At 36.4% G+C, this 26,834-nt stretch overlaps 3 protein-coding genes across 4 annotated transcripts; 1 reads left to right on the forward strand and 2 right to left on the reverse strand.

Annotated features, from left to right (window-relative positions):
• Positions 1-1,606: 1,606 nt before the first annotated feature.
• Positions 1,607-5,805, forward strand: LOC103944983 (tRNA pseudouridine synthase A). 2 transcript variants are annotated; one of them, XM_009355476.3, is made up of 10 exons: positions 1,607-1,906; positions 2,220-2,276; positions 2,456-2,533; positions 2,865-2,918; positions 3,075-3,157; positions 3,538-3,637; positions 3,735-3,797; positions 4,613-4,855; positions 5,509-5,569; positions 5,663-5,805. In XM_009355476.3, exons 1-10 carry the CDS (start codon positions 1,658-1,660, stop codon positions 5,758-5,760), a joined length of 1,086 nt encoding a protein of 361 aa, XP_009353751.2. In that variant the 5' UTR covers positions 1,607-1,657; the 3' UTR covers positions 5,761-5,805. The 2 variants fall into 2 exon arrangements, with proteins under 2 accessions (XP_009353751.2, XP_009353752.2); XM_009355477.3 differs by lacking the exon at positions 2,456-2,533.
• Positions 5,806-5,870: 65 nt separating this feature from the next.
• On the reverse strand, positions 5,871-14,555 carry LOC103938863 (importin-4-like). The gene is made up of 18 exons (XM_048587349.1): positions 14,167-14,555; positions 13,902-14,034; positions 11,829-11,965; positions 11,681-11,726; positions 10,385-10,597; positions 9,130-9,633; positions 8,912-9,046; positions 8,591-8,806; positions 8,421-8,510; positions 8,087-8,331; positions 7,892-7,980; positions 7,667-7,707; positions 7,278-7,308; positions 7,064-7,186; positions 6,763-6,980; positions 6,570-6,665; positions 6,347-6,459; positions 5,871-6,147 (listed from the first exon to the last, which is right to left on the reverse strand). Exons 1-18 carry the CDS (start codon positions 14,439-14,441, stop codon positions 5,871-5,873), a joined length of 2,982 nt encoding a protein of 993 aa, XP_048443306.1. The 5' UTR covers positions 14,442-14,555.
• Positions 14,556-20,137: 5,582 nt separating this feature from the next.
• LOC103938864 (putative calcium-transporting ATPase 13, plasma membrane-type) lies at positions 20,138-23,917 on the reverse strand. The gene has a single exon (XM_018645379.2). The coding sequence runs from the start codon at positions 23,504-23,506 to the stop codon at positions 20,423-20,425; it is 3,084 nt and encodes a 1,027-aa protein (XP_018500895.2). The 5' UTR covers positions 23,507-23,917; the 3' UTR covers positions 20,138-20,422.
• Between the last annotated feature and the right edge of the window lie 2,917 nt (positions 23,918-26,834).

The following is a 26,834-nucleotide window of genomic DNA, read 5'->3' on the forward strand; positions in this document are numbered from 1 at the left end:
AAATAGGTCCCGTCTCTAGCTACGTTAGCACTTAACTGAGAAATTAACAGAAAAACTAACGGAAGTCTGACATTGGCACAAATTTGTAAGATGAGGTATGACACTGTCAATTTTAAAAAATAAGGTATGAAAGTGTCGTGACACCAATAGTTGAGGTAGTTTTTTGTAATTTACCCAACAATTAATTTTTTTTTTTTGGGGAAATAAGGGATAATCCCATCTGGATTCAAATTGTGGGGATTCTCACATTCTAACCACTCATCGTATATCGTGCAGTTAGATTTTTTGAATTTTTTTATTTAAAATTAAACACAAATAATACTTAACGAAAATTGGCTGCACGATGTACGATGGATGACTAGGATGTAAGGATCTCTAGAATTCCCACAAAGGGAATTCGGAGAGGATCCTCATCCGTAAATAAGGGACTTGCATGTGCTTATAAACAATTGAGCAACTCCCCAATCGCTAATTGATTTTACGTTAGAATTTCAACTTTCTTCAGCTACGTTATTTCAAGTGGAAAATGAGTTCATCCCCAATAGAGGAATGCAAGTATTATTCTTAATTTAGTCTTTACGAAATAGAAAATTTAGTTCAGTTATAATTAAGTGTGGTGCTATCACACACCTCATGTTATATGTTACATTTTACACTCATTTTAATTTTCGGCATTCGAGAATGGATTGTACAGAAGAAACCAAATGATAGAAATTTATAAAAAGTGTGTGAATACAACACCCATAATTACTTGCTCAAGTGATTGCAGACTCCACCATTGGATTTAGCTCAGCCATGTAATGAACTTATTATAATAAATTATTTACTAGAGTCGAACTTAATTAAACTTAACTATAGTCAAATTGAGAATCATTTAGCTATTTGATCATTGACCTGATCATTTCGTTGTAGTTCGATGACACCGTTCTTGTCTTTGTTCTATGTCACAATTACATAAAAGAACAAAAACGTCTTTTCGATTTGAAAAAATTTTGGTAAGGATAACTATTAAAGAAGATTTATAAAGCAAACGGTTCAAATCATAAAAAACATATTTATCAGTCGAACTAAATGCATATTAAATCACTAATTGATTGGTGCTTAAGTGCATAGGTAAGACCTGTGCATATATGTAAGTCTGTCTTGATACATTTTTACATTATATTTGGACGAGGAAAATAAACTTGAAATTTAGATAAAATCAAAATTTGTAAATTGACATGAACTAATTCCCTTGTTTGGACTTATAAACATAGGAATTTAGAATTTTCGCGTGAAAAAAAAAAACTTGGAATTTGTGACCTCCAATTTCTAAGTTTAAATTCCATATAAATATGTGTCATTTCCCAATTTCTATGATTGAGGGCTTAAAAATAACAAATTCCGTATTCAATTTCATTGTTATTTTAGGTTATCCAAACAAGAAAATTCACAAATTCTAGAAAATAAAATCTCGACAATACAATTTCCGTCATTTTAAAATTCTGTAATAATTTTAAATTTCTTCGTCGAACCGTAAGGTTAGAAGTGTATTTTTCCTTTTACAGTGCATATGAAACGCGGGTCGGGTTTCGGGTACAACCCTGCATTCAAACAATAGCTAAAGCCCTGATTTCCCCAAGTTCAAAACTTTGCACCCCCAAAACTCTGGAGTCCAATGTCAGAAAATCTTAAGCACCCACTCGAACTACATAGCATCAGCAACTCCCAATCTCCCCAAAGGCCTTCAAAGATTTCCAAAACCACCGACGATTTCAGCGACGGCGATCAGGAGTCGCAGCAACCGCAATCGATGAGCCAACACCCTCGAATCCAGCGATATCTTCTGGCAATCGAGTACATTGGTACTCGCTTTTCGGGCTCGCAGCAGCAGTCCAATTGCCGCACAGTTGTTGGCGTTCTTGAGGTGATTTCTGTGGAATTTGAGATTGAATGATAAATGCTCAATCTTTTTTCGTTACCAATGAGAATTTCATTACCTTTGAAGTTGTATTGTCCTTTCATTTCCTCCGCTTCGGATCATTGCAGTCTATGTATTATTTGTGTTGAGAATTAGTCCCACATTGATGAGAGGAGGGGCCTTGCATGGGCTTATAAGAGGTTGGGTTACTCCCCATATTGCCAATTGGTTTTATGGTGGAACCTCAGTTTCTTCAATTCGAAATGCTAATTTTGCTGCAAATCAAGTGGTCGGTTAATTGATCTTTTGATTTTTGTAGGAGGCATTTTGTAAATTTATTGGGCAGCCGGTTTCGATATTCTGTTCGAGTCGAACTGTAAGTCTACTTGGGACTTTGTTGTCTTTGTAATTTACTATTGCTGGTTTTCTTCGACTTGTTATCTCATAAGAAGTATAAGATTAAGAGTATTAAGTTTCACCTTTTCGTCTTTATTTTTTAGCAAGCGTTATATTAACTGGGAGATGCGGTGGATGTATTCTCATTTGCTGTTGTAGGATGCTGGAGTCCATGCCTTGTCGAATGTTTGTCATGTAGATGTCGAGCGTATTAGCAAAAGGAAGCCTGGTGAAGTGGTATTTCATTTGAAAATTAACATGTTAACTTATAATACAACTGCATATAATTGACGGGACAAGTGGAGTGAAATGCTGTTAAATTTGATGTTTATCAATCCATTAAGAAACATCATATTCTGAAGCTAAAGACTAGGTCTTTGAGTCATAATTAAATTTCAAGGACTTTTAGTTAAACAAGTGCGTCGGTGATAATTGTTGTCTTTTAATAGCCCTATTTTGGTGTTCAGTGTAGGTTGAGGATCATGTTTTGCATGCATACACAGAGGCACCCTCATATTTGAACAGCTCTGGTTGATATAAAAGTTACTTTTATTTTGTTGAAATGCAGTTAGAACCCCATGAACCTGCAGTGGTCAAAAAAGCAGTGAATCATTTCTTACAGGTGTGCTTTCTTTTGATTGTTCGAATCACAAAAATATCAGATGGAGACTTCGTTTGATTGTATATCTGGAATTGCGGATTTGAAACTATAGCCAATATATACTTTGTAGTTTTATTTTGATGTGGAGATCCTGACACTTCGTTTTTGTTCCATCAGAAGAATGAAGGTGACGTGATGGTGATAGATGTCCGAAGTGTTCCAGCAGATTTTCATGCTCGATATAAAGCCCAAGAGCGCACGTAGGTACTCATGAATCTGAAATTATGTAAAACAACTGCAACCTTAAGTTATGTCTGGGGACTCGTATATGTTATTAATGGTACGCATACATATTTTTCCATGCTTACTTGACTTGTAGAATATTCAAGTTAGTCTGGCAAATGTAAACTAGATTGCCGCTATCTGCCATTTTACATAGTATGGTGGTATCCACCAGATAAACTTCTGTAGAATGGACCATAACCTTTCAATGGTTGAGTTACAGTAAGCTAATTTTGTTTAGAATATATAACATAGCAGTATTGTTTTCGATTGTGTTTGAATAATGATGTAGTTAGGCCTGAGATTCAGGGACCATACATGAATTTTTTTTTTTTTGGCTTTGTTGAAATTTCCTCAGGTACTTCTACCGTTTTCTGTCCGGACCAGATCCTTTGTCAACTTTTGAAAAAGACCGGGCATGGCATGTACCTGAGGAGCTGGATCTTTGCTCTATGCAGGTTCCTTTGCAGTTTTGGCAAATATTATGTTTGCTCTAAATATATCTGGTCATTAATTTTTCGTCTAATGCAATTTCCTTGATTCAAATTGATGCAGGAAGCATGCAAAGTTCTGGTTGGACATCATGATTTTAGTTCCTTTAGGGCAGCAGGTTGTCAGGTTGTTCCTTACCTCCTAATTAGTTAGGATTTAATGTACTTCCCCTTGTTTGCTTGCTGATATTATACTATGAGGTTTTTGTTTCTTTTCTACCCACAAAAAAAAAAGTATATGATGAGATGTATCTTTATTGGTTGATATAGCATCTGTGATATTCCCGTCTCTTTATGGTCTTTGGTATCCACTGTCTCTTGAGATAGTCCTTTTGTTAACCTTCATTCAGATTGAGGATGCATCTGTGAGTTAACGTTCACCAAAAGGTTGGCAGGAACTTATATGTGACATAGTTAGTAAATTCACATATAATACGCTTATTATACATGTAAGTACGTATTTTTCAAAAATACTTCCGTTTTCTGTACACGTTTTAATGATTCTTAAAATTCAACCTTTTTTATAACTCCAAAGTATTAGACACGTACGTACATGCGTTTTGTATGTAATATATTATTGAAGTATTAAAAATAAATAAATATTTTTAATAAATAAAATATTAAAATAAAAAAAAATGGCCAATTTTTTCAAAGTATTTTTTTTAGTAAAGTTGCGGAATAATACATGTACTTATTTTTTTTTTATGTAGTATACCCTTTCTGTATTTTACTAAGTACTAGGAAGATATTTCAACAGGTAACTTACGTAATTAGGAAGATATTTCGAAGTGTTGAATGCTTTACTATTGACATTATACCGTAGCATACTCATTCTAGCTTATCTTGTATATTCTTTCCTTTTATTTCCTGTATGTGTTGTATGTGTTTGATGTTCTCTAAATTAAGGAAAAGAATAATGTTTTTAACTTATGTTATTTATAGGCAAAGTCGCCGATCAGAACGTTGGATGAACTTAATGTTTCTGAGGTAGTGTCAAGTCCTTGTTTTCCATCAATAATGGAGAGGAAACAAAACAATTTAGTGGAGGAAGATCCTCATGCCCACGCTAACAAATCAGAGACTGATACACCCTCTAGTTTCAATGAAGGACAAGGATTTGGCGTGAGAAAAAAACACCGTTGCTTTGTGGTAACCGCACGAGCACGTTCTTTTCTATACCACCAGGTTGAGTTTCTTCTTCCTAAACATCTTGCTTATTATTTCTTGTATGTGTTGTATGCTTTCTTCTTGTTCCTAAACGTAATTTTCCTCCTTTTTTTTTTTTTTTTTTTTTTTTTTTTTCATTCACACCTGCTGTTTATGTTATCTTGACTTCTGTTCATAGGGAGAGGCAAACGTTTCTCGAGTTTGCACTGTTTTTGGTTGCTTTTGGGTGTGTACTTTGCTAGCCTAAAAGTATTTGAGTGTTCCCGTCCCTAATGACAGTACCACCATCCCCCGTAAAATAACTTAACAAATCTATCATTAGCGAATTCGGACATAATTAACAGGGATTTATTTGCATTATAAGTATTACTTGAAATTTTTGTTCTCCTTTTTGAGTTTTCAAAATTTTATTTTGTATATCTCTCGTATAAATGCGTTGTGCCCTCTTTATTGAGCACTGTGTCATGAGTTCTACAGAATCGTTTAATTTCTACCACACTTATATTTTGGGTAATTTATTAGTTTTTTTTTCTTTTCAAATGATGCCAACCGAAACTGAGAGTTATACCAAAAATTGATTGGAAATTCATCTTGGAGTCTATTTATAGTCTATCTACCTCCAGTTCAAGCAGTTTACAACCTATTTACTGAGGCTGTTGAGATTTATGCAGGTTAGACTGCTTGTTGGTGTACTCAAGTGCGTTGGCACCGGAGACTTAAAAGTACCTGATGGTGAGCGGCATGGATTTTGTTCTTCGTAATTTGATCCTACTCCTCTAACGAGCTAAACCTTTTTTTCTTTCCTAAACAAATTGGAATTTACAGTCGAGAGGATCTTGAAGGCAAAGACGGTGTCTGCTGCTAGTCCCATGGCACCTGCCTGTGGTCTGTACCTTGGACAAGTGAAGTACGATTTGCCATGAGATGAACACGGCTACTCTGTCAGATGCTTGCGGCGGACTTCTGTGGAATCTTAGAGAAGACGCGTCTTCGGGGGTTGCATGGAGGGCAAACGTTCTATATTTGCACCAGTTCATCGGACTAGTGCGTGAATGCACCAAAGCCTACAGTATCCTACAGTAGATATTGGTGATTCAAATATCAGGGTTACACTTGTCGCCAATTTTTCAAGCCTACCGCGCAGACATTGTCGACCCAAATTTCTCAGGAAGTTCATAAACACAAGCATTTTTGAATAGTAGACCATTATCATCCTTGCCACTGCACCAGCTGCGTTATCCCTGACGGCATCATCTGGCTCAGATTCCCCAAATAGTGGGTAAAGTCCACGCAATATATCACCATAGTATCTGGAAAATGATTAAAGGACACGCTAGCAGAAGGCACATTCTAGGTTTCAACGCCAAACTAATTTCTACAAACAAATATTCGTCACAAATCCTGTAATACCTGAACTCAGAACACCAATCAGAGGATAAAGAAAATTCCAAAGAAAAAATAAGGAAGAAGGAAAAGACATTAAAAAGTCTTTAACATAAAAAAGGATACTTCAACGTCCCTTCACCCCCATTTTTACAGAACTCTCCAACACAAAAAGCAGCATTCCTTCTATTGGTGGCGTCTGATGATGCTAGTTCTTTGATTACCAAGGGCATCACCCTCTGAAACCAGACACAAATATCAGAAACTAGCTTAATGTATCCTAGAACTTAATGTACATTTTTAATTTTCTTTTAAAAGAATAATGTATAAGAAATTTGATAAAATTTACATCGACGTATCCAGCAATTGGAGCACCCATGTCTTGAGCGACTTCAGCAAGGCAGGCAACAACCATTGTCCGATCTTGCAATGGCCGTGAAGCTCTCTGAACACACCAATGGTTAAATTAGGAAAATACCTATTCTAGCAAAACGCTGGCAAGGTCTTGCAACTAAATTTGATATAATATTTTTGCAACCCACCGCGAATTTCATTAAAGGTTCAAATAGCGTAGCAAAAATAGGTGCAAAATGAGGACCCATTGACTTCGCAAAAGCAGGAAGAAGGTCAGAAACTGCGTCCATAAGTTCTTCATCATGCACAACATCATCGTCATCAATTTCATCATCGGATTCTGTCTGCTGACAAGCTGATTCCTCCCGAAGCAGTACCAGAGTAGCATTAACAACCCGTGGTACATCTGATATTGGATGACATCATTTTATCAGCCTTTAGAAGTTACTTCAACAAATAGGATAACACCCAACTACAAATCATACTTACAAGGCTCAACAACCATATATCCATAATCTTTGATGATATCAGCAAGGCTCATACAAGCTTGAGCAACAACTTCCTTGTCATCATCTTCAGTCATAGTCTTGATATAAGTATTCATCACAGTATCTGCAGATTTTGAAGAGTTTGATGATAATGTAACAGAAAACCAGGATGAGGACAGGTACAAATATCTTCTGTTTTCAGGTCTTTATCTTACCCAGGATTTCCTTAGCCCTTGCTTGTCCTTCCTGCAAAACAAGAACACAAAAACATTTAGTACCATACTTTGATACCTAATAATTTCAAATGAAATCTCAACTATATACCAAGGCGACACCAAAAAGGAGGGTCCAAGAAGCCATTACAATACACAGATGAATATGCTACAAACAAGTTTGCAAAACCAAATAACAGTGATCATGACACACACTTGCATGTACAGATCAATACTAAATATGTAAATGAAACAGGTGTCTGAAGTTTGTGTCATATTAAGTAATAAAAAAATCAGACATGATTCAACATGGAAGAAGTCAGTAGTTAGAGAGAGAGAGAGAGAGAGAGAGAGAGAGAGAGAGAGAGAGAGAGAGATGAATGGCCACTAACATTATGATTCTGGTAAACTGCCTGTGCTGCTGTTAAAATATCTGTATTTGAAATCAACCAAACATGAGTTGTTAATGAACAAGTGATATTAATATCATACAATCTACAGAAAAACAAGACAGTACTCAATGAAAATTAACCAGCTCATCCACATTTCCAGTATCCTTTAAGATGAGTAACCTTTGACAGATAGCATGCAGATACAGACAAAAAGTTTGAACTCACGTTTCAGTGAAATGATTGCTTGTAGCCGAACATCTTCATGGAAATACCCTGAGTGTCGTACTAGGATCTTTAATGATTCCTCCAAATAGCTTAAAAGAAGTCAAAGATACCAAAATCATACTTATTGATTAACATTGTATATCCATAAACTTAGAATGCTAACCTAAGGATCAAATAAAATTACATGTTGGATACGGTGCATATGAGGCCTTCGTATGTAGTGCAAATAAGCCAAGAGCTTGAGTTGCAGCTGCTTTTTCATCTAAAACTCCTGTTCTTACGCTGATATTTCGTACTCTTGGCTCATCATGAGCTTCATCATCAGATGAAACTCCACCAAATCCATTAATGTTTTCATCATCAGACTCATCGATGTCCACTGCAGCTCCATCATCAAGATTGCAGGAAGAAAACGCCAGGGGTACGACATGAGGAAGATACTGTTTTCCAAAGAGGGAAAAATAACTCGTGAAAACGGGCATCAAGTGAATAATTATAATAAGCATAACCCAACTAAAGCCTTCCATACCTGTATAAAGCCATCATCCAAAATTTCTGCCACATTGCTGAAGAATCCATGAATATACTCCCGAAGTTCACTGAATTCCAATCCAAAACCCTGTGATAACACTAGATGTGTTAACTAACATCATTGAGACAAAATAATCATAGTCAAAGGAATGAGGAAATATAAATTACAGAAATTGCAGCTTCTATATAAGGGGGTAAAATTGGTTCCATCCTAGTTCTCCCCACACACATTGCAACTATTCCAACTAATTCAGTAGCTCTTGCTCGTGAACGAAGATCCTCATCATTACTAAGCACCAAGAAATTTTTCATCAACTCCAAAACCCCTTCAGCATACGGAACGAATGCCTGTTCGGCAGCAGATGCAACTGAACCAATCGCAGACTGCAATATGATGCAAATCAATAAATTTAAAATAATTCATTGGATACCTAGATAATGTTTAAAAGAATTTACTTCAAATCTTCAGCCCAAAGAAGACGACCATACCATGCACGTCTCCTGCAAATTACGAGGGCTATTATGGAGGGCCCCCAGTAGTTTTCCCATCAATGGATCAAGGAATGGAAGAATTTCCTCACCCATGTTGTCACAAAATGCCGCCAAAGCATAATATGACTTCTCCTGCACATACAGATTGTTTTAATCATATCAAATACATATGAATAAACTATACCAATCTTCTAATTTTCTTCTACTAAACATACCTTCACTTCGTCAGATGCATCCTCGAGGGCATTCAAAATGCAAGGAAGCACACTTTGATAGTGGGAAACAATTTCAGGCTGCAAATGCTCCGCAAACTGACCCAATGCAAATGATGCAGCCCCCCTAACCATTTCCTCAGGATCTCTCAGAGCGCCTAAAACAATATGAAGAACTGGATCCAACTTATCTTTTATCATCTCCAAACAACCCTCTGAAATGACACCTAAAGCGGTAACAGATGCTTCCCGATATTTTGGATTTGCATTTTGACTGCTTAAAGAAGAAAATTCAAAGACAGGGTGGAAAACATGCTTTGGTATGTTCAAAGCCATAGTATCAATAACTTCTGCAGCAGCCCGATCTGGAGCAAGATCATCATCCTTATCTTCATCATTTGATTCCGCGAGCAATGGGCACATAACTTGCAGAATAGGGATGACCAGCTTATGCTTTTTGAGGGAATTGGATTTATACTTTGCTAGCCATGAAACTATCTGAACTGCCTGAGAAGCAGCAAAAACGAAAGAAACAAAGATGAGGAATATTAACAGACAGAGAGCCTTGGTTTACCGATGAGAACCAACTTTTTTTTTGCCACTTCACCTTTCCATTTTTCCCCCATTAAAAAAAAAAAAAAAACAAACTGAAAAGCGCAAAACCCACAGCAGCTCCAATTTCCATCGAAGTCTGTAACGGCTGCGCTGCTGAAAAATTGCCTCTCTCTCTCTCTCTCTCTCTCTCTCTCTCTCTCTCTACAACTATCAAATCCGATCAGTAGGAAGCTGACGACCCTTCCGACCCCCAGGTTGCAGGTCGAAACCTGAGGCTGCAACAACCCAAAATCGCAATGCAACACTAGAGATCCCCACATACAACTGAGAGAGCTGATGGGGCTACGCACCCAAGCAACAGAGAGAGCACATCATCCAGTACACCGGATCTGCAAGAGCTAGTTAGGATCATATCTGAGGGGCAAAGTTGCCGGCCTTTGATCCCGCAGTTTGCATAGAGAGGAGAAAGAGAGGAAAGAGAGAAATAGCAAGCAGGTGCAAGAGGGAATCCTTGGTGGGAGCGACTATGGTTTTCAGCTGTCTCAGTTTTTCTTTTTCATATCTTGAGGGCCAAAATGGAAAGGAAAGTGGCAAAAAAATTTGGTCTCAAACGGAAATTGTTAGGTCCAGTCCCAAACTTATCAGCCCAACCACAGATTGAGAGCATACAGAAAAGACGAGAAAACTGAGCCTTTTTACTAACCTGATGACGTGTATTAGATTCTAAACTTTGACTAGAGCAAACTTCAAGAGAGAATTGCACAATGGACTTAACAGATTCCCCAAGAAGAGGTGCGGGAGATTCAATCAACTCATCAAAAATTTCAAAAGCAATAATAGCAACATCCTCCTCGCCAGCTGCAAGGCATTGTCTTGAAACATTTAAGATGCTGGGTATGAATTCTCGAAACTTCACCTGGATTGGTATGAATACGATAAATGCCAATAAAAACGAACTAATTAGTAACACTGCAAGAAATTTGGGAGAAAATGCAAATAACACAAAAAACAAAATGCCTATTTGGAATGCTTGACATGAGATGTGGAAAGCATCAGATTGCTTGGAATAAAATGCCGAAGGAATAAGATTGTCATGTTTGGTCAGTCAGACTTGGGATCTTATGTTGGTCTATTTAAGAATGTTGATTAAAGCGTGGTCACTATTTCGTCTTCAAATGAATCCCAAAATTATAACTGACTATCACCTGTGGTTTTGATGAGAGAGTAATTTTCTCTTGTGAAAATTTTATTAAAGGATTCAAAGAGGAACTTTAATCCTCTGTTCACAGGGAGTTAAGTGATAAATTTCATCACAGCCTCACTAAAAATCACGTTCTGAAATGCTATTTTTCATCAACCATTCAGCGCATAGCCAGCCAAGATCATATTCCATGAAATTCAAACATTAGGTATACTAAAAGATGTAACAGCCAATGAATATATGATCATGTCCAATAGAATAAAAAATCAAAGGAAAAATTACCATAGGTCTGATGTGTCTGTCAAATACAAAACAATACAGTGTAATCTAAGACAAATGAATCTATGAGCTAAACCAAAATCTCTCTCACCAAAACCAGTCAAGAGCACGTTCCATCATACCAACAGAAGACTGAATTTATTTGTATATTTTTCTAAACCAAGAAAGAGATACTCTTGTTGTTAAGGTGATGGATCCTTATAAATAATAGGTGATGGATCCTTATAAATAATAAAATAGTTGCTTTAGTTTATATTTCAAAAGCCTTATCTGTTTGGTGATTTTTGTGTTTAAATTTTTTTAATTGAATTGTTTAAAAAAATGCATTGTGCTATCAAACATGCTGAGTAGTAAACACATAGTAATTCACGGGAACTTTAAATCTTCAACATCATTTTAGGTTATCCAACTTACCCAAGTATAGAGGACAAACAGAAACAGATAATCAATATTGAAGAACGTATTGCTCATAAAAGAATTTATTTGTGATATAAAGAGACAGCATGAATACAAACTCACCACTTCAACCCCATCATGGGTGAATTCCAGAAAAGACCCTACGGCCCTGGCATAACAATTCAACAATTCAAATGAGAAAACACAAGCTAATCACTTATTAGAAAAAAAAGCATAAATATATCAAACTTATGAATATAGTAAGCATTACTTGAGTGCAGCAACTCTGACGCGGTTGCTTGTCTCATCCTGCAGGCATTTCAAGAGAAGTGCTTGCAAATCTGCGAAATGTGGCCGAAAAGTATTCCCTATTGTTTCAGTCAAAGAGCTGAACAGAATCAATGCCACCTTATTTCAACAAAGCAAAATCAACCGTATAAATCAGTATAGTGAATCTGACCTACATACTAGCATAAACAAGAGTTTGCATTCACAGTTGAATGATGGATTACAAAAGTGGATAAGATGTCCGCAAAATAAAAACAAAGCCAAAAAAAAAAAAAAGAAAAAAAAAAGAAAGATCAGTGAAACAACAAATGAAATACCCCTAAAAAGCAGCTATGAAAAATCCATAGTGGGGTTCCAATCAAGCCAAATAACTGAAAAAAAAAAAAAAAAAAAAAACACATCTTTAAAATCCTGAAGACCATAAACAAACTTTCTCCAATAACTCCTCTCTGCTGATTCCCACCCTCAAAAAACATCCTATTTCTTTCCATCCATATTACCCATAACACAGCCAAAAAATACAACCCCATAAAGTCCTGGTTTTCTACCACTTTCCTGGTATTTTTATTTTATGCTTCTCTCATATAAAAGCAACGCAATCTCTGGAAATAACCCATCTCCTCTCGAAGCTTCAGAACCACCAGATAATGTAAAAAGACATGATCAACAGATTCTAGACAATGCTTGCAAAGGATGCACCTTTGAGGGCATTAGTTTAGTGGGTCTCCTTTCCGGAAGCATTTCGCGCATGTTAACCTTCCCTTGAGCCCCTAACCAGGTAAAGACTTTCACATTGGGGAACTTTAGACTTCATAATCAAACCATATGGCTGAAAATCCATATCTGTATTATATTTAACTATTTAATGGAAAAGCTTCCCAATGATTCCAGACTCCATCGACTTGAGTCAGCTCTTGAAGGATATAACCATATCTGTTCTATTCTTAACAGCAAAGCCGATAATTCTCCTAACTCCTCATCACACAAATTCCTTTGATAGCTCAATTCATAGACCATCCATTTCCACTCAATATAAGTTAATCAAGTTCACCTGATTAAGTTATTTAATGATTTAGAACAGTGGTAAAAGTGCAGGTTTTCTGTTGTTTGTTGCCCAAAGCATAAACAGAAACTTGTGATGTCTTCCAAACATATGCTCATCAATTCTTCTCCACCCTTTTTTGCATTTCTCTTTCATATTACAAAATTGGGTCACGTTGCCGCACCTGTTTGGAGTGGCGTGCATTTGACCAAGAAATAGTTACCTATCGATGGCTTGGATTACTTGGGCTTTAAGATAAATTAGAAGGAAACTACTCTATGGAGATGTTTAATTTTGGCTGCAGTCAAAATTATTTTTTGCGACAAACTCAAAGATTTTATTAAGAGACAACAATAACGATACATAGCAGAAAATATGTCCAATAAAAAAGTGCAGAACCTCTAGCATATTAGCTGTTAAACAGCACATAAAAAGGTCCAACAAAAACAATACAGCACTATCCCAATCAGCTGCCTTCTAATCTGCAGTAATACAGGAGAATGATATATCCCAAAAGAAATTGATGCCCACAATGATACCCAATTGCAACCACCATCCTCAAGCCTTCCACTTCCCCCCTAGAATCTCCAATAATCCTATTATTTAGTCCTATACGAAATACCCCAAACTAGCCAACAAACCACCTCCAAAAGATTCTTGTTATGTTCCCCTACTCCAAAACTATAATGCATAAGGTTTCTAAACAAGCATAATCGCACAACTCATGAATCACCCCGGCTATATTAGCTTCCATACACAATTTATGCCACAACTTTGGACATTGTAGGGAAATGAAGGGAAAAAGCGGTCAAACTTTCAGCTTCCATTTTGCAAATAATGCACCAAAGGTTTAGTCTTACCAACCATTACGCCTCCTCTTGTGAGTAATGTCACAAGTGTTCATGAACTTTCAGGATTACAGTTATATAAAGCGCAATGAAGTTAACATGGGGAACGATATAGAGAGTGCAACAAGAAAAAGAAAAGGGTTTTTCAGAACACAACGGAAATTACCTCTCTATGTTCTTCCTGTGCACTCTGACTACATTGAAACAGAAAGGGCAACAAATCCGGCCATTCTCCAGCCGGGACCGCATATTTTGCAACGACGCTAACCACATTGGCACTGGCTCTCCTCACCGGCGGACTGCGTAAACACCATGAAGATCAATAAGCAAACCATTTTGAATGTAAAGCAAATAAATGACACTGACACACAAGCTCAAGCAATTAAGCATCACCCAAAATCGAAAACAAAGCAATAGATATAAATTCAGACCTGTGCTCCATTGTGATGCTCTCAATGAGGGACTGCTTAACGAGGTGTTTACTCTGAGGAGAGAGCTTGGCCCAGTGTCCAGTGATCTTCTTCCTCAAAAGCACGGCGGCCAATTGCCGCACGTTCGGCGTCTTGGCAGTGCGGAGGTGCTGTACGAGCGCAGGAACCACCTGGGGGTCCTTGGCCAACCGCTTTATCTGGTCCTCCGCCTGCCGCCGGGCGTCGTTGTCCGGCATCAGGAATTGTATCAGCAAAAGCTCCAGTGACTGCGACATGTCGTCTGCTCTAGTCTCTCTCAGTCTCTCTGTATAACTAGGGTTTCTGGTACCGTTCGTGCGACGCTGTTTCGGGTGGGGCAAGTTTCCAGCGAGGGGAAATGGAGGTTTAGTGCGAGGGTTTTTTATTAGGTTTTTGGAGAGGGAGTCTCTGCTGCTGCTGACCCCGCTTCGCTTCGGAGTGAAGGCTTTATATACGTTGTGGGGACGCTCTAGACAGACAAGTGGCTCGTAATTTCGTAACGTCGGATATACGGTTGTCGCCCGTGGACCCATGCCTTATGCAAGTAAAAATACTCTGAACATAACTTAGTGATTATAATCGGAACCGTTTATATTATAAATTATGATGTAAAATTATTTTCTATAAAAAAATTAATTAAAAATAAGATTGTTTTGTCGATTAACTATAACAAACAGATAAACAATTTATAATACTTTTATTCATTATTTTTTTTTATACAATTTAATGACTAACGATTATATATTTGTAGAGATTATTATGAATACAAAACTCTATGAATTGACAACTAAAGTATTTTGAGGGAGACTTCTTTGAAACCTTGAGAAGCCATTCGAAACAAAAAGTTTTATTTAAAACATTCACCTACTTGAAGTCAACCTTCAACCTACTTGAAGTCAACCTTCAGAAATTTATAGGTGTCTTATTTTACCTCTTACCACCAAGTTCGTTAATAAATCTATTAAAATGGTTTGCGTGGCGCAAATGTAACGCATTGTTGTTGAGATGTGCGTCACATGTGCACATAAAATTTGTTAGATTCTTATTTTTCTTATTTTAAAAAGAAATTTTGAATTCAAAACACCCGACTATTATTAATTTTTTTAGCCAAATTGTACTTATTGTCACACATCTTAGCAACAATGGGTCCTAGTTTTGACATATATATAGTTTTGACAAATTTGTTAATGGGTTTGGACACAATGGAGCAAAGTGAAAAACAAGTTGAGTTTTATTTTTCATATTTGGAAAAGATAATTTTGAATTCAAAATACCCAACTATTATTATTTTTTAGCCAAATTGTACTTATTGCGACACATATCAACAACATTGGGTCTTAGTTTTGTAACATAAATGGTTTTGACGGATTTAGACACTATGGAGCAACCTGAGAAACGAGTTAGTTTCAGGTGGTTGAGTAGCAAAATTTGATTTAGGAGATTAAGTGAGAATCGAGTTCAATCTCAAGAGGACTCAGGTTCAATTTGAAGAGGTTTAGATGTAAGTACTAAACCGTGCAAGGTTTTTCCAGTCCTATGAGTTGTCCTAATGGCTCATTTACTAATTTGTAATCAGAATAAGAAGAATTGAATTGAATTGAAGAGGAGTTGGAATATGGTGGAATCAGATTCCTGTTAGAATTGTTTACTAAAATTTTAAGGAATCAGAATAGGAATAGTAATAAACCATATAAGTTGTTTACTAATTAATTGTAATAGCCCGTATTTAATAAAAAATGATTCTATATTATATATATGTGTGTGTGGATAATTATTTTTACGTAATGATTTTATTAGATTTGTTTTATACGAGAATCTACTTTCGATATGTAAAATAGTCTTAGCGTAAAATCCTTTGAGTAAATTGTAGCAATGGTCCCTTAACTTAAATCAAATTGGAGCAATGGTCCATCAACTAAAAATCCAATCAAAATGTGTAACTATGGTTCTTTTTGTTAACTTCGTTAAAATTTTGTTAAAATAAATTATGTTGGAAGGATCATTGCTATAATTGGGATCTCTTAGCTTATCAAAACATGTAGCTATAGTCATTTTCGTCAACTTCGTTAAAATTTTGTCAAAATGAGTTAAAGTTGAGGAACCATTTCTCCAGTTGGATTAAAGTTAACGGACCAATGATAATGAATTTTTAGTTGAAGGATCATAGTTGCACGTTTTGATGAGTTGAGGGACTAATGGTAATGGATTTTTAGTTGAGGGTCCATTGCTTCAATTGAGTGAAAGTTAAGGGAACATTGCTACAATTTACTCAAATCCTTTTTGCTACAAAATTATTTCAAACTAGCTAGTATTATTTCATTTTCATATGTAATTAGAGATATTATTTAGTTTGAATTAGAGAAGGGGATTATGACGAGTTTGGCTTGATTTTTCTCATGAAGGCAAGGTGCCATTTTGACAATCATTAGAGAGTAAAGAGTAGGTATTATTCATTACTCTAAAATAAGAGGTGGAAGTATATATAAGGGTGAGTTGGCAAAGTTGATAACCATTAGGATGATATTCATCACTCTAAATAGAGGAAGATGAAAACTTATTGTGGTTAGAACATTTCGCATTGCCTTTAATGCGAGGAACATCTTGCATGATATTCATTAGTTCATGATTAACTTAACACTTGTTGTTTTTCCATTGGAATACATATCATTCTTAATGATTAGGACAACACTTGTTGCCTTGTTATTGGAACACATTTTATGGTAAGGATTAGCACCACACTTGGCTTCTTTCTATTGGCACATTTAGGAGATTTTTTTGGAGAGAAAAATGTCATGCAATCTTTGTAAAGGAAGGAGCAAGAACTAACGGAAGACATGGGGAAAAAGAGAGAGGAAGAAGAAGAAAAAAGAAACATAACAACTCCAACAAAAAACCATTCTCCCCTTCAAATTAAATTACCTCTTATCTTTCTTTTACATATTGTTAAGGCTTTAAGATACCTTTCATTGTATTTGTAGGTCTCTTATATATAGTTAAATACAATGAAAGCAAACCCCAGTAGATGTAGTCGATTTGGTGAACCATTTAAATCTTGTGTTGTTTATGCATTTACATTTTGAGATCATTGCCATGAGAAGCACTCCACTAAACCATCGAAAGTCTCCATTTACTTCCCTTGAGAATGTTGTAAAATAAGAGAGAAAAATTCCAGAAAATGCATGAGAGCTTACCCAATAGAATTGCTCTATGGAACTCAAATGGGTTTATGCATCAATATCACCTAGAGAGAGATGGAGTAAAATGGTGAAGTAATATTCTCAATTAGATTGTTGTGTGTTATCCATACTGTATATTATTGATAATATAATACAATTTTGGCAACTAACAATTTGATTAGTGTTGCAGATATAATACAATTTTGGCTACTAACAGTTTGATTAGTGTTATAGATATTATAGAGCATGTGATTATTGATATCCTTGCTACATGGCATATACATAAGCATTCTTGTAAAGTAAGAAAAAGAGTTGTGAGGATATTTAAGGGCTGAAGTTTGCCTTGAATATAAAATAATGAACCTTGTACACGTCAGGCGTCGGGGGAAGGACTTGAGTATACAAATGCTTGGTTATAAAATAATGAACCTTGTATATGTTAGCGTGTCGGGGAAATGGCTTGAATATACAAACCTTGAATATACAATTGGACGTTGGGGGAAGTGTCTATATAATAAAATGGAAACTGAGAATTTGATTATGAAAAATTGGGTTTAAGGGATGAACGGAAGTTAACTCATATTCTAAGGTATTCGGAGCCAAGTGGTATAAGTATGGTATGAGACGTGCAGACTTGGATGCCTTAGGTACGTGTGAGCGGGGTTAGAAGAGAATGAGTACATTCATGCATCTCATTTGTGTATATTTTATGTATTTGCAAGAATTGTCACATTTTAATTATTATTTTGTTGGTAGTTTCGGTTGTAAAGTAATTTGTACACTATTTTATTCCGATGCGTATTCAATAAATTTTATGTATGTAAAATTTTGTTATACGTTGTATTGAGTAATCATTACAAATTTTTTATTTTATTTTCCCCCATATCTTGGTTGTAGAATTTATTTTTATAACTAAGATATGACTCACACCCTAACTCGTGAATAGTCTTTATTCAGGGATCAGGACGTGACCAATGGTATCAAAGCTTAGGGATTAGATACCCTAGGATAATACCTGTGTTTGTTACCAGGTTTGTGGAATAGACTTGAAATTAGAATTCTATTGAATTTCACATATTACTTTCTTATATAATGCTGAGATTTGATTTTCTTGATTGGTGGTAATTTCTTGAGGAACTAGAATGCGTGTGTAGACTTGTGCTATAAATTATAAGAATTCCAGGTCACTGGAAGAGCTACAAATCGTAGAAAGTAAAGTTATATATGTGTGGGCGTGTCTGTGCGTATTTATGTATGTATGATTACAGGAATGCTCTCCTAAGTTCTTCATTTTGAGGATATGTGAGGTCCTATTTCATTTCAACCCTTAAGATTAATTTGACTGTGAAATAATCCAAAATATGATATTATCCCTGTTACAACATAACAAAATAATAATTTTGATAAAAAAAAAGTAAAGATAATAATAATAATAATAAGAGTTTTAGGCGTGAATGTCATATATATGGTATGTTGTAACAGGAATAATATCATATTTTGTTATTATCCCTGTTACAACATTATTATTCTGTTATGTTGTAACAGGGATAATATCATATTTTGGATTATTTCACAGTCAAATTAATCTTAAGGGTTGAAATGAAATAGGACCTCACAGGTCCTCAAAATGAGGATCTTAGGAGAGCATTTCTGTGTATGATTATCCATATCTTTTGGAAATTGACTTTTGTTTTAGGAAAACGTTGGAAGTATTTTAATGATGTTCCTTTATTTCAATATATTTATTTGTGTGATAGTTTTATAAAAATAGTAATTTAACTACTTATTGTTGTTTAATGTTTGAAATTGGTTCACAGGAATATAATTTCTTGAGTAAATGTTTGTAAATTTTGATGGGGAAATGTATTCAGATGTAATTCATTCCTACTCACAAAGGAAAAGGAAAGAAAAAGGTCATTGCGAAGTGAAATTTTCATTCCTACACAAGTTGGTAATGTCTGTAATATTTTCTCATTTCTATAAAACAACGGGTTGTGTGATGAGTTAGTTAAATCTCATTCCTACATAGTATCGGACTATGTGATGAGATAAAATTGTAAATAACATGTGATGAGAATATATGAGTCTAATTAGTAAGGTGATTGGTGAGTTACATTTCCGATTTGTATATCCATCCATTTTCCTACACTGATTTCAATGATTTTCTGGTAAGAGACTAATTTCATTTTCCTCTCAGGTTTATTATAAAGGTGTTCAATTTATATGCTAGAGTTGGAAGGCATTATAATTGGAGAATTGCAATCCACTTGACATGGAAGGGTTGTCTCCGTCCAACTTCTCCAATCAAATATTTTACTAATGCTTTTCAACTATTACTATACCTTTTGTGATATATTTTTCTATGTTTTTGAGGTTTGTTTTTCTTACTTAAACAATAATCAGGGTTTTACAAATTTCGAGGATGAAATTTATTTTAAGGAGGATGGATTGTAATATTTCATGTTAAAAAATAATTATATATTATATATGTGTGTGTACGTAATTATTTTTACGTAATAATTTCTTAGATTTGTTTTATACAAGAATCTACTTTTGATATGTAAAATAGTCTCAACATAAAATCCTTTTTGCTACAAAATTATTTCAAAAACTAGTTAATTTTATTACACACTATAGGCTTTACTTACTATGAACTTTTTTTTTTGTTTGTAGTACAACGATATATTTTTACATTAAAGAAAATGGGAGTTCGACTAAAGCACAAATGAGTAACCTAATTTAATATTGAATTCGTAATTACTATGAACTATTAACCATAAAATAAGCAAAGACTATTTTTATGCTTTGAGAAAAGCTCAAAAAGAATTAGCAACATTACATTATTGGGACTAAAGTTCTAATTACATTATCAACTAAAAACAGATGTTGAACATACTTGCATCCTACAAACATATGTTGTACAGCAAAGTTTAAATTACATTATTTTAGTATAATAAAAGAATGTAAGAAATAATTAAACAAAAATTCATACCAAACTGTGATTTTTACACATACCAGTCTCTATCGAATTGGGTCTTCAATCCTTCAAAATCAAAGGTATTTCAAATAGAGTTCTTCGACTTCTTCATCTTGAGATAGCTGAAAATAGGACTCTCAGGAACAGGAATCGACTTGACAATCCAACCAATCGGCCAAGAGACTGCTGCAATACCAACACAAGCACCCCACTGCCCCCAATTCAACCTTTCTGTATCTGCAAACTTCTTCAAAAACTCCACCATCACCACCTGCAGCAAAATTGTGACACCAATAATTCCCAAAAACAACTTGTTGGTGTGAATTCCTCTGAACACATTTTTCTTCTCAAGCTTTCTTGCATTGAACTCATTGAACACCTGGCACAGCACAAATGTGTTGAAGATCAGTGTGTCCTTCACCTTGTCCTCCACACCGAAGATCGATTTTCCCTTGAACTGCAATGTCAGGAGGATTGCAATCTGGTAGAGTGCTTGAGGCAGGAGGTTCCTCCACATTATATTGGTGATCAGAGGTTCCGTTCTCCCGACTGGTTTTTTATTCATGAGCTCTTCTGTTGGCTTCTCTGTGGCGAGAGCCAGAGCACCTAGTGTGTCCATGATCAAATTCACCCACAGTAACTGAACAGCTGTTAACGGGACTTCACCAGCGGAAATTGCTGCTACAAAGTTGATCACTAGCGCTGCGACATTGACGGTGAGTTGGAATTGGATGAACTTCTGGATGTTTTCGTAAACACATCTTCCCCACCTTAAGACTGTGGCCACCGACGAAAAGTTGTCGTCCATGATCACGATATCCGAGCTCTCTTTCGCGACTTCTGTGCCTTGAATCCCCATGGAAAGTCCGATGTCAGCTTCTTTCAATGCGGGCGCATCGTTCGTGCCATCCCCTGTCACCGCCACCACATGGCCTAGCTGTTTCAAGCACTGCACCATAAGAAGCTTGTCAAAGGGGGAGGACCTTGCCATCACACAGATTTTGTCCACCTTCTCCATTCTTTCTTCCGGTGTGTAGTTGCGAAATTGCACGCCTTCTATCACTGCGCCGCTGAAGAACATGTCCTGATCAGGCTTGAGTATCCCGCATTCTGTGGCTATTGCTTTTGCAGTGAACACATTGTCGCCCGTGATCATTTTAACATTCACCCCTGCACGTTGACAGTCTTCAACAGCTTTCTTCACCCCCGGCCGGCATGGATCTTTTAACCCAACAAGGCCTAATAGTGTCAATCCATCTTCTTTTAGCAAATTTTTATGTTCTTGATCATCCACTTGCTCTTGTACCTCAATTTCTGTGTGTGCAAAAGCAATGCATCTGAGGCTGCTCGCCGCCATACCTTGGATAATCTGCTCAAATTTCAATTTCGCGTTCTCATCCATATCTTTAACCACTCCAGATGCATTGTAGTAACTTGTACACATTGCTAATACCATCTCTGCAGCTCCTTTCCAATGTGCTTGCATAGAATCGTCCACCTTCCGCTTCATCAAAACCCCGCTTCGTTTCTTCTGCGAATTGAAGGCCTCGACATAGAGAATGCTGCAACTCTTCACCACTTTCTGCATATCCATCTTGGCCCCATGCACTGCCCACGAAAGAATCGCTTTCTCAGTAGGACTCCCCGAGATTTCAATTTCCAAACCCGAATTAGGCCGGAACACACTCCCGGTTGTGTTCAGAGCGACCCCTTCATGAATCAAGTTACGAACAAAAGGAGATATGGACGAATACGCCTCTTCTTCCACGGATTCCTCGCCTAGCCAAAACTTGGTCACCTTCATTTCATTCATGGTGAGAGTGCCTGTTTTATCGGTACAAATGACGGTTGCAGACCCCATCGTCTCACAAGCAGAAAGCTTCCTCACCATCGCCTTATCTGCCATCATTCTCTTCATCGAATACGCAAGCGTTAGAGTCACAGCCAGAGGCAGGCCTTCCGGAATTGCCACCACAACAATTGTAACCGCAGCCGCTACAATCCCTACGACCGCGTTTAATATGTCGTCAACTTTAGTCTTGCTGCCATTATACTCCCGGTTTCCATTCTCGTCCTCTGTATTTCCAGTGAAATACCTAACCATCAACACAATCAAGACTAAAAATGCAACTACCAAACCGACTTTACCAATCGATGACGTTAGCTTGTTAAGTCGAGCTTGCAGAGGCGTCTCTTCACCATTGTCCCGGCTGATTTGGCTCATCATTTCGCCCCATGTCGTGTTCATTCCAACAGAGGTGACAAGCATCCGAGCGTAGCCATCAGCCACTTTTGTGCCAGAAAACAAGAAAGGATTCTGGTGGTGACTAATTTCGACATGATCACTCTCCCCTGTCATGCTTGATTCATCTACTTGTAACGAATGGCCGTCTAGAAACAATCCATCGGCCGGAACTTGGTCTCCGATCTTTAAACAAATGACATCACCAACTACAATTTCGAATATGGAAATCTGCTGGCGCCTGCCACCTCTCACGGCTTCGATTTGGACATTGTCGCTGACTTTAGACAACTTATCAAACTGTCTGTTCTGTCTAAAATTACTCACAGCAGAAACAGATATTACCAGAATAATTGCGAGAAATATGCTTCCGCCATCGATCCATCCATCTTCTAGACCGTGCACTTTGATTCCCAAGCCAAGAGAAAGCGTAGCGCAGCCTAAGAGGATGAGAATTGTGAGGTCTTTGAAGGCCTCCCACACAAAGTGGAAGAACCCTTTTGTTGGTGGCTTCTTGTACGTGTTCGAGCCGAATGCTTTGAGTCTTTTCGCAATGTCGTCTTCAGGATCATCACCGCCATGGACTCCGTACTCTGCGTCAGTTTTGAGAGCTGAGGCAATTTCTTCAACCCCTCCTAGCTCCTGAAGCTGGTTGAGATTTTTCTGCTTGACAAGGTTAGTGAGGGTAGTTTGATCAATTTGGAATAAGCTATACGATGGCTCAATAGTAATGGCGGTATAAGAAGGAGATGGAGATGTTTTGGTGTTTTTGTGTTTTGGTAGTGAAAGGTTGAAGGCTCTAGAGCAGTAGATTGTGGCAAAAGCATAACGCCATTTTCTTTGGTGTTTGCTAAGAGTGCTTTTCGGAACATCAAAAAGAAGCTCGATTTCAATGCACGCCAACTTTGCATGCAGGGTGGTAGACATGCTTAAATGAAAACTGCTTCCCAGTTTAGAAATCGTAATGAAGGCGGCAGCCGCAGCGAGAGATGATGACTGCTGTGGCCAAATTTAAACAACTATCAACCGGAATACTATCACGGATTCCCAATAGAGGTAGAGAAATAGCTTCGGAGATGAACGAAATAAATCTCAAATGGCAAACAAATAAATGGAAGCAATTGTTGTTCCTCATAAGTTTGCGTGAGTATCTACTTATAGGCAGTTAGTTTACTTGAAGAGGACGAGAAGATCAGTGGAGACGTGCATGTTAAAGACGGCATAAAATTTCCCGCGTCAGGTATTATTTCTTTTACAATTCACAGCCAATGTCAAACATCATGATGGCAGCTTTCGGAAACCAAGCAGAAGCAGCAGACGGCATCAGGGCACAATTTCGTGCGTTCAGATAGTATAAAAAAGAAGACGAACCGCCATGGTGTAATGGCAAGGTCAAGATGAAAACAATGTTATATCTGGGAAGGTGTTTCGGACATTACGAATATATGCGTGCGCTTCTTTTTCTGAAACTATTCACACGTAACTTCTTTATTATTCGTCGTAGGTGGGATAAATGATTCTACATTGTGGACGTGTTATAATTGGAATTAAGGAAAGGATGGAACATATTCGTCATAGGCAAAAAAACTCTTTTTTAAAAGAAAAGACATTTTTTCGACGAGTGCTCCTAATGGGCGATCTGTAAAAAAAAATAGGCCTAATACTTCATCTGTAAGTTAAAGAGGTTGTGTTGTGTTTAGCCTGGGATGGGATATCCTCTCTTCTCTTCAAACTTTTTTTTGACCAAAAAATAAATAGAAGACTTTCTTAGCGTATTTTAGGAAAAATTAAAAAAAAAAAAAATTTCAGATTAAACTCTTTGACTATTTGATATAAGTTTTTTTATGATCGTATTACCCTTGCTATTAATTTTGACTCTCTCTAAATTTTGCTCTAATTTAAGATTTTTTCATGACATTTGTAACATAATATTATTTGTTTATGTGTATTTTACTTCGTTTTGTGACATATTATTATATATTTTATGAAGTTTTTCACGATTTCGTGGTTAAATAACTACTAAAAGTAGACAAATATATTCAATTTTTTGTATCCTTGTTATAGGTAGATAATAATGCTAAATTTTTTTTTAATTAACCAATATGAAATGAGGACGCGGAATTTAAATTGACGAGGTGAACAAAAGTCAAAGTTCATATATAAAAATGTTGTGCAAATGGCTTGGATAGAACGTATGAACTTTTATGGAGGGAAAATCACCATAACATTACTAGCAAAGACTCAGAGAATTATCTATTCTAAAATTGAGAAGGGTTTGACCATAGCTTAGCTACAGTCAAATTATTGTCTCTTAGATTTGATTAAGGGCAGTTAATTAATCGCACGCGCATTCCTCATCTCACTTATTCTTAACTTTTTATTTTTGTTCATAATTTCTCACAATATTCAAATAAGTATATGTATGATATGAATTTATTTGCTACTCATCTCCTCCAAACACAACCTAGAAGTAACCGATGGCGAAATCAGTGGCAGAGTAGGATTTCTTGTGAGCAAATGCCTCACACAAGTATAGAAGAAGGAAAAAAACGTGTACTATTTATAAAATCACTAAACAAAACATCATAATATATATCCAAATATTTACATATGTGTAGATAGTTTTATCTATTTATATACATCAACCATAATCATTCTCGACAAGTTTTCATATTTCAAAACCATTCCATGATGTTATCTATATTGTTGAAAAAAATTATTAAACTCGAGAAAGAATTACTAAAAAAAATTGCAAGCCCTAAAACTCAAGTATGAGGTAGGGTAGAGTAGAAACAGATAAAAGTGTACAAAGAATAACAAGGTTTTACAAACGTTATTGTTCTTTGTTCAATAAATTTGGGATTTGAAATGGCTAAATATATGAAATTCAAGAATAAGAGGGGGAATAGCTCTATCAGTGCACAAGTGAATTTTTTTATTTTTTATAATTAAAAGCGAATGATGATTTTTAATTTAAAAGGTTATTCATTTGTGATAAATGACCATTTAACATAATATACTTAAATTTTGGGATAGAATCTGTTGGATGAAAGAAAATTTAATAATTGAATTTGTTTAAAGTGTGAGAAGGGTTGCAAGGCAATAGAAATAAGTGTAATACTAATTTCATTTTTTCAAGTTAGATACGTTTAGGACTACTCTAGTTCTTATGTTCTTTCGCCACTCGACGGAAGTACATGAGCCTTGAGTGGGTTTTGTTCCCAACCCCACGGCATACAAATTCCAATTGGAGTGGTCAATGCGTTTTCGTCGACAGAGATTCAAAATGTTGACTCTCTTCAAATTCATGCACAACTGGCAATTTTCCCTACGTTAGTGCTTTACAACACGACTACAATATTCATACACCTGTAACCCGCGTACATTGTCGGAGAAAGAAACAATGCCAGAACTTAAGCCGGTTGCGGAAGATGTCTGTGAGTTCTACCATAAAATCAATTGACAATATAGAAAGTAATTCAATATCATATAAGCCACACTAGTTGGGCTTGTCCCTCACCGATGTGGGACAAATTTTTTGTCTCTCACATTTCAATTCTCAACACGCTGTGGTCGATTTTCAAGCCTACACTTGGACAACAACTGGGTGACGTGTGAGCATGTGTGAATGTGTGGCCGATTTTCAAGCCTACATGGTGACGTGTGAGCGTGAATGTGTGGCCGATTTTCAAGCCTACATGGTGACGTGTGAGCATGTGTGGCCGATTTTCAAGTCTACATGTGACAACAACTGGGTGACACGTGAACATGTGTGACCGATTTTCAAGTCTACATGTGACAACAACTGGGTGACACGTGAACATGTGTGACCGATTTTCAAGTCTACATGTGACAACAACTGGGTGACACGTGAACAAGCTAGGGACGACTTGCTTCGATACCATGTAGAATTTTGCAGGTCGACGAGTTCAGAGCCCACTTCAACAACACATATATTGTTCCGACTTTACCACATGCCTATTTTATCATAAAAGACATCAATATTAGTTAGAGTAGAGTAATACTATTTAAACACATTACATTTCTTTGAACCCACCGATGTGGGATTCTTAACTTCTTTAACAGTCTCGCAGGAATTTACGATCCTTGATTAATTACCCAAAATGTCTACAATTCAATTAAGAATTTCAAGTTTTTTTTAATTTCTATTTTTTTTTGCCGAAAAGATTTTAAAGTTAGATTGATATTTGTACAGAGTAGATTAGACATGCATGGTGGAAACTTTTTGGTCCCG

Source organism: the organism of the source record quoted next, unplaced genomic scaffold (genome assembly GCF_019419815.1).
Source record: "Pyrus x bretschneideri cultivar Hongxiangsu unplaced genomic scaffold, Pyrus_bretschneideri_v1 Contig265, whole genome shotgun sequence".
Lineage (NCBI taxonomy): Eukaryota > Viridiplantae > Streptophyta > Magnoliopsida > Rosales > Rosaceae > Pyrus > Pyrus x bretschneideri.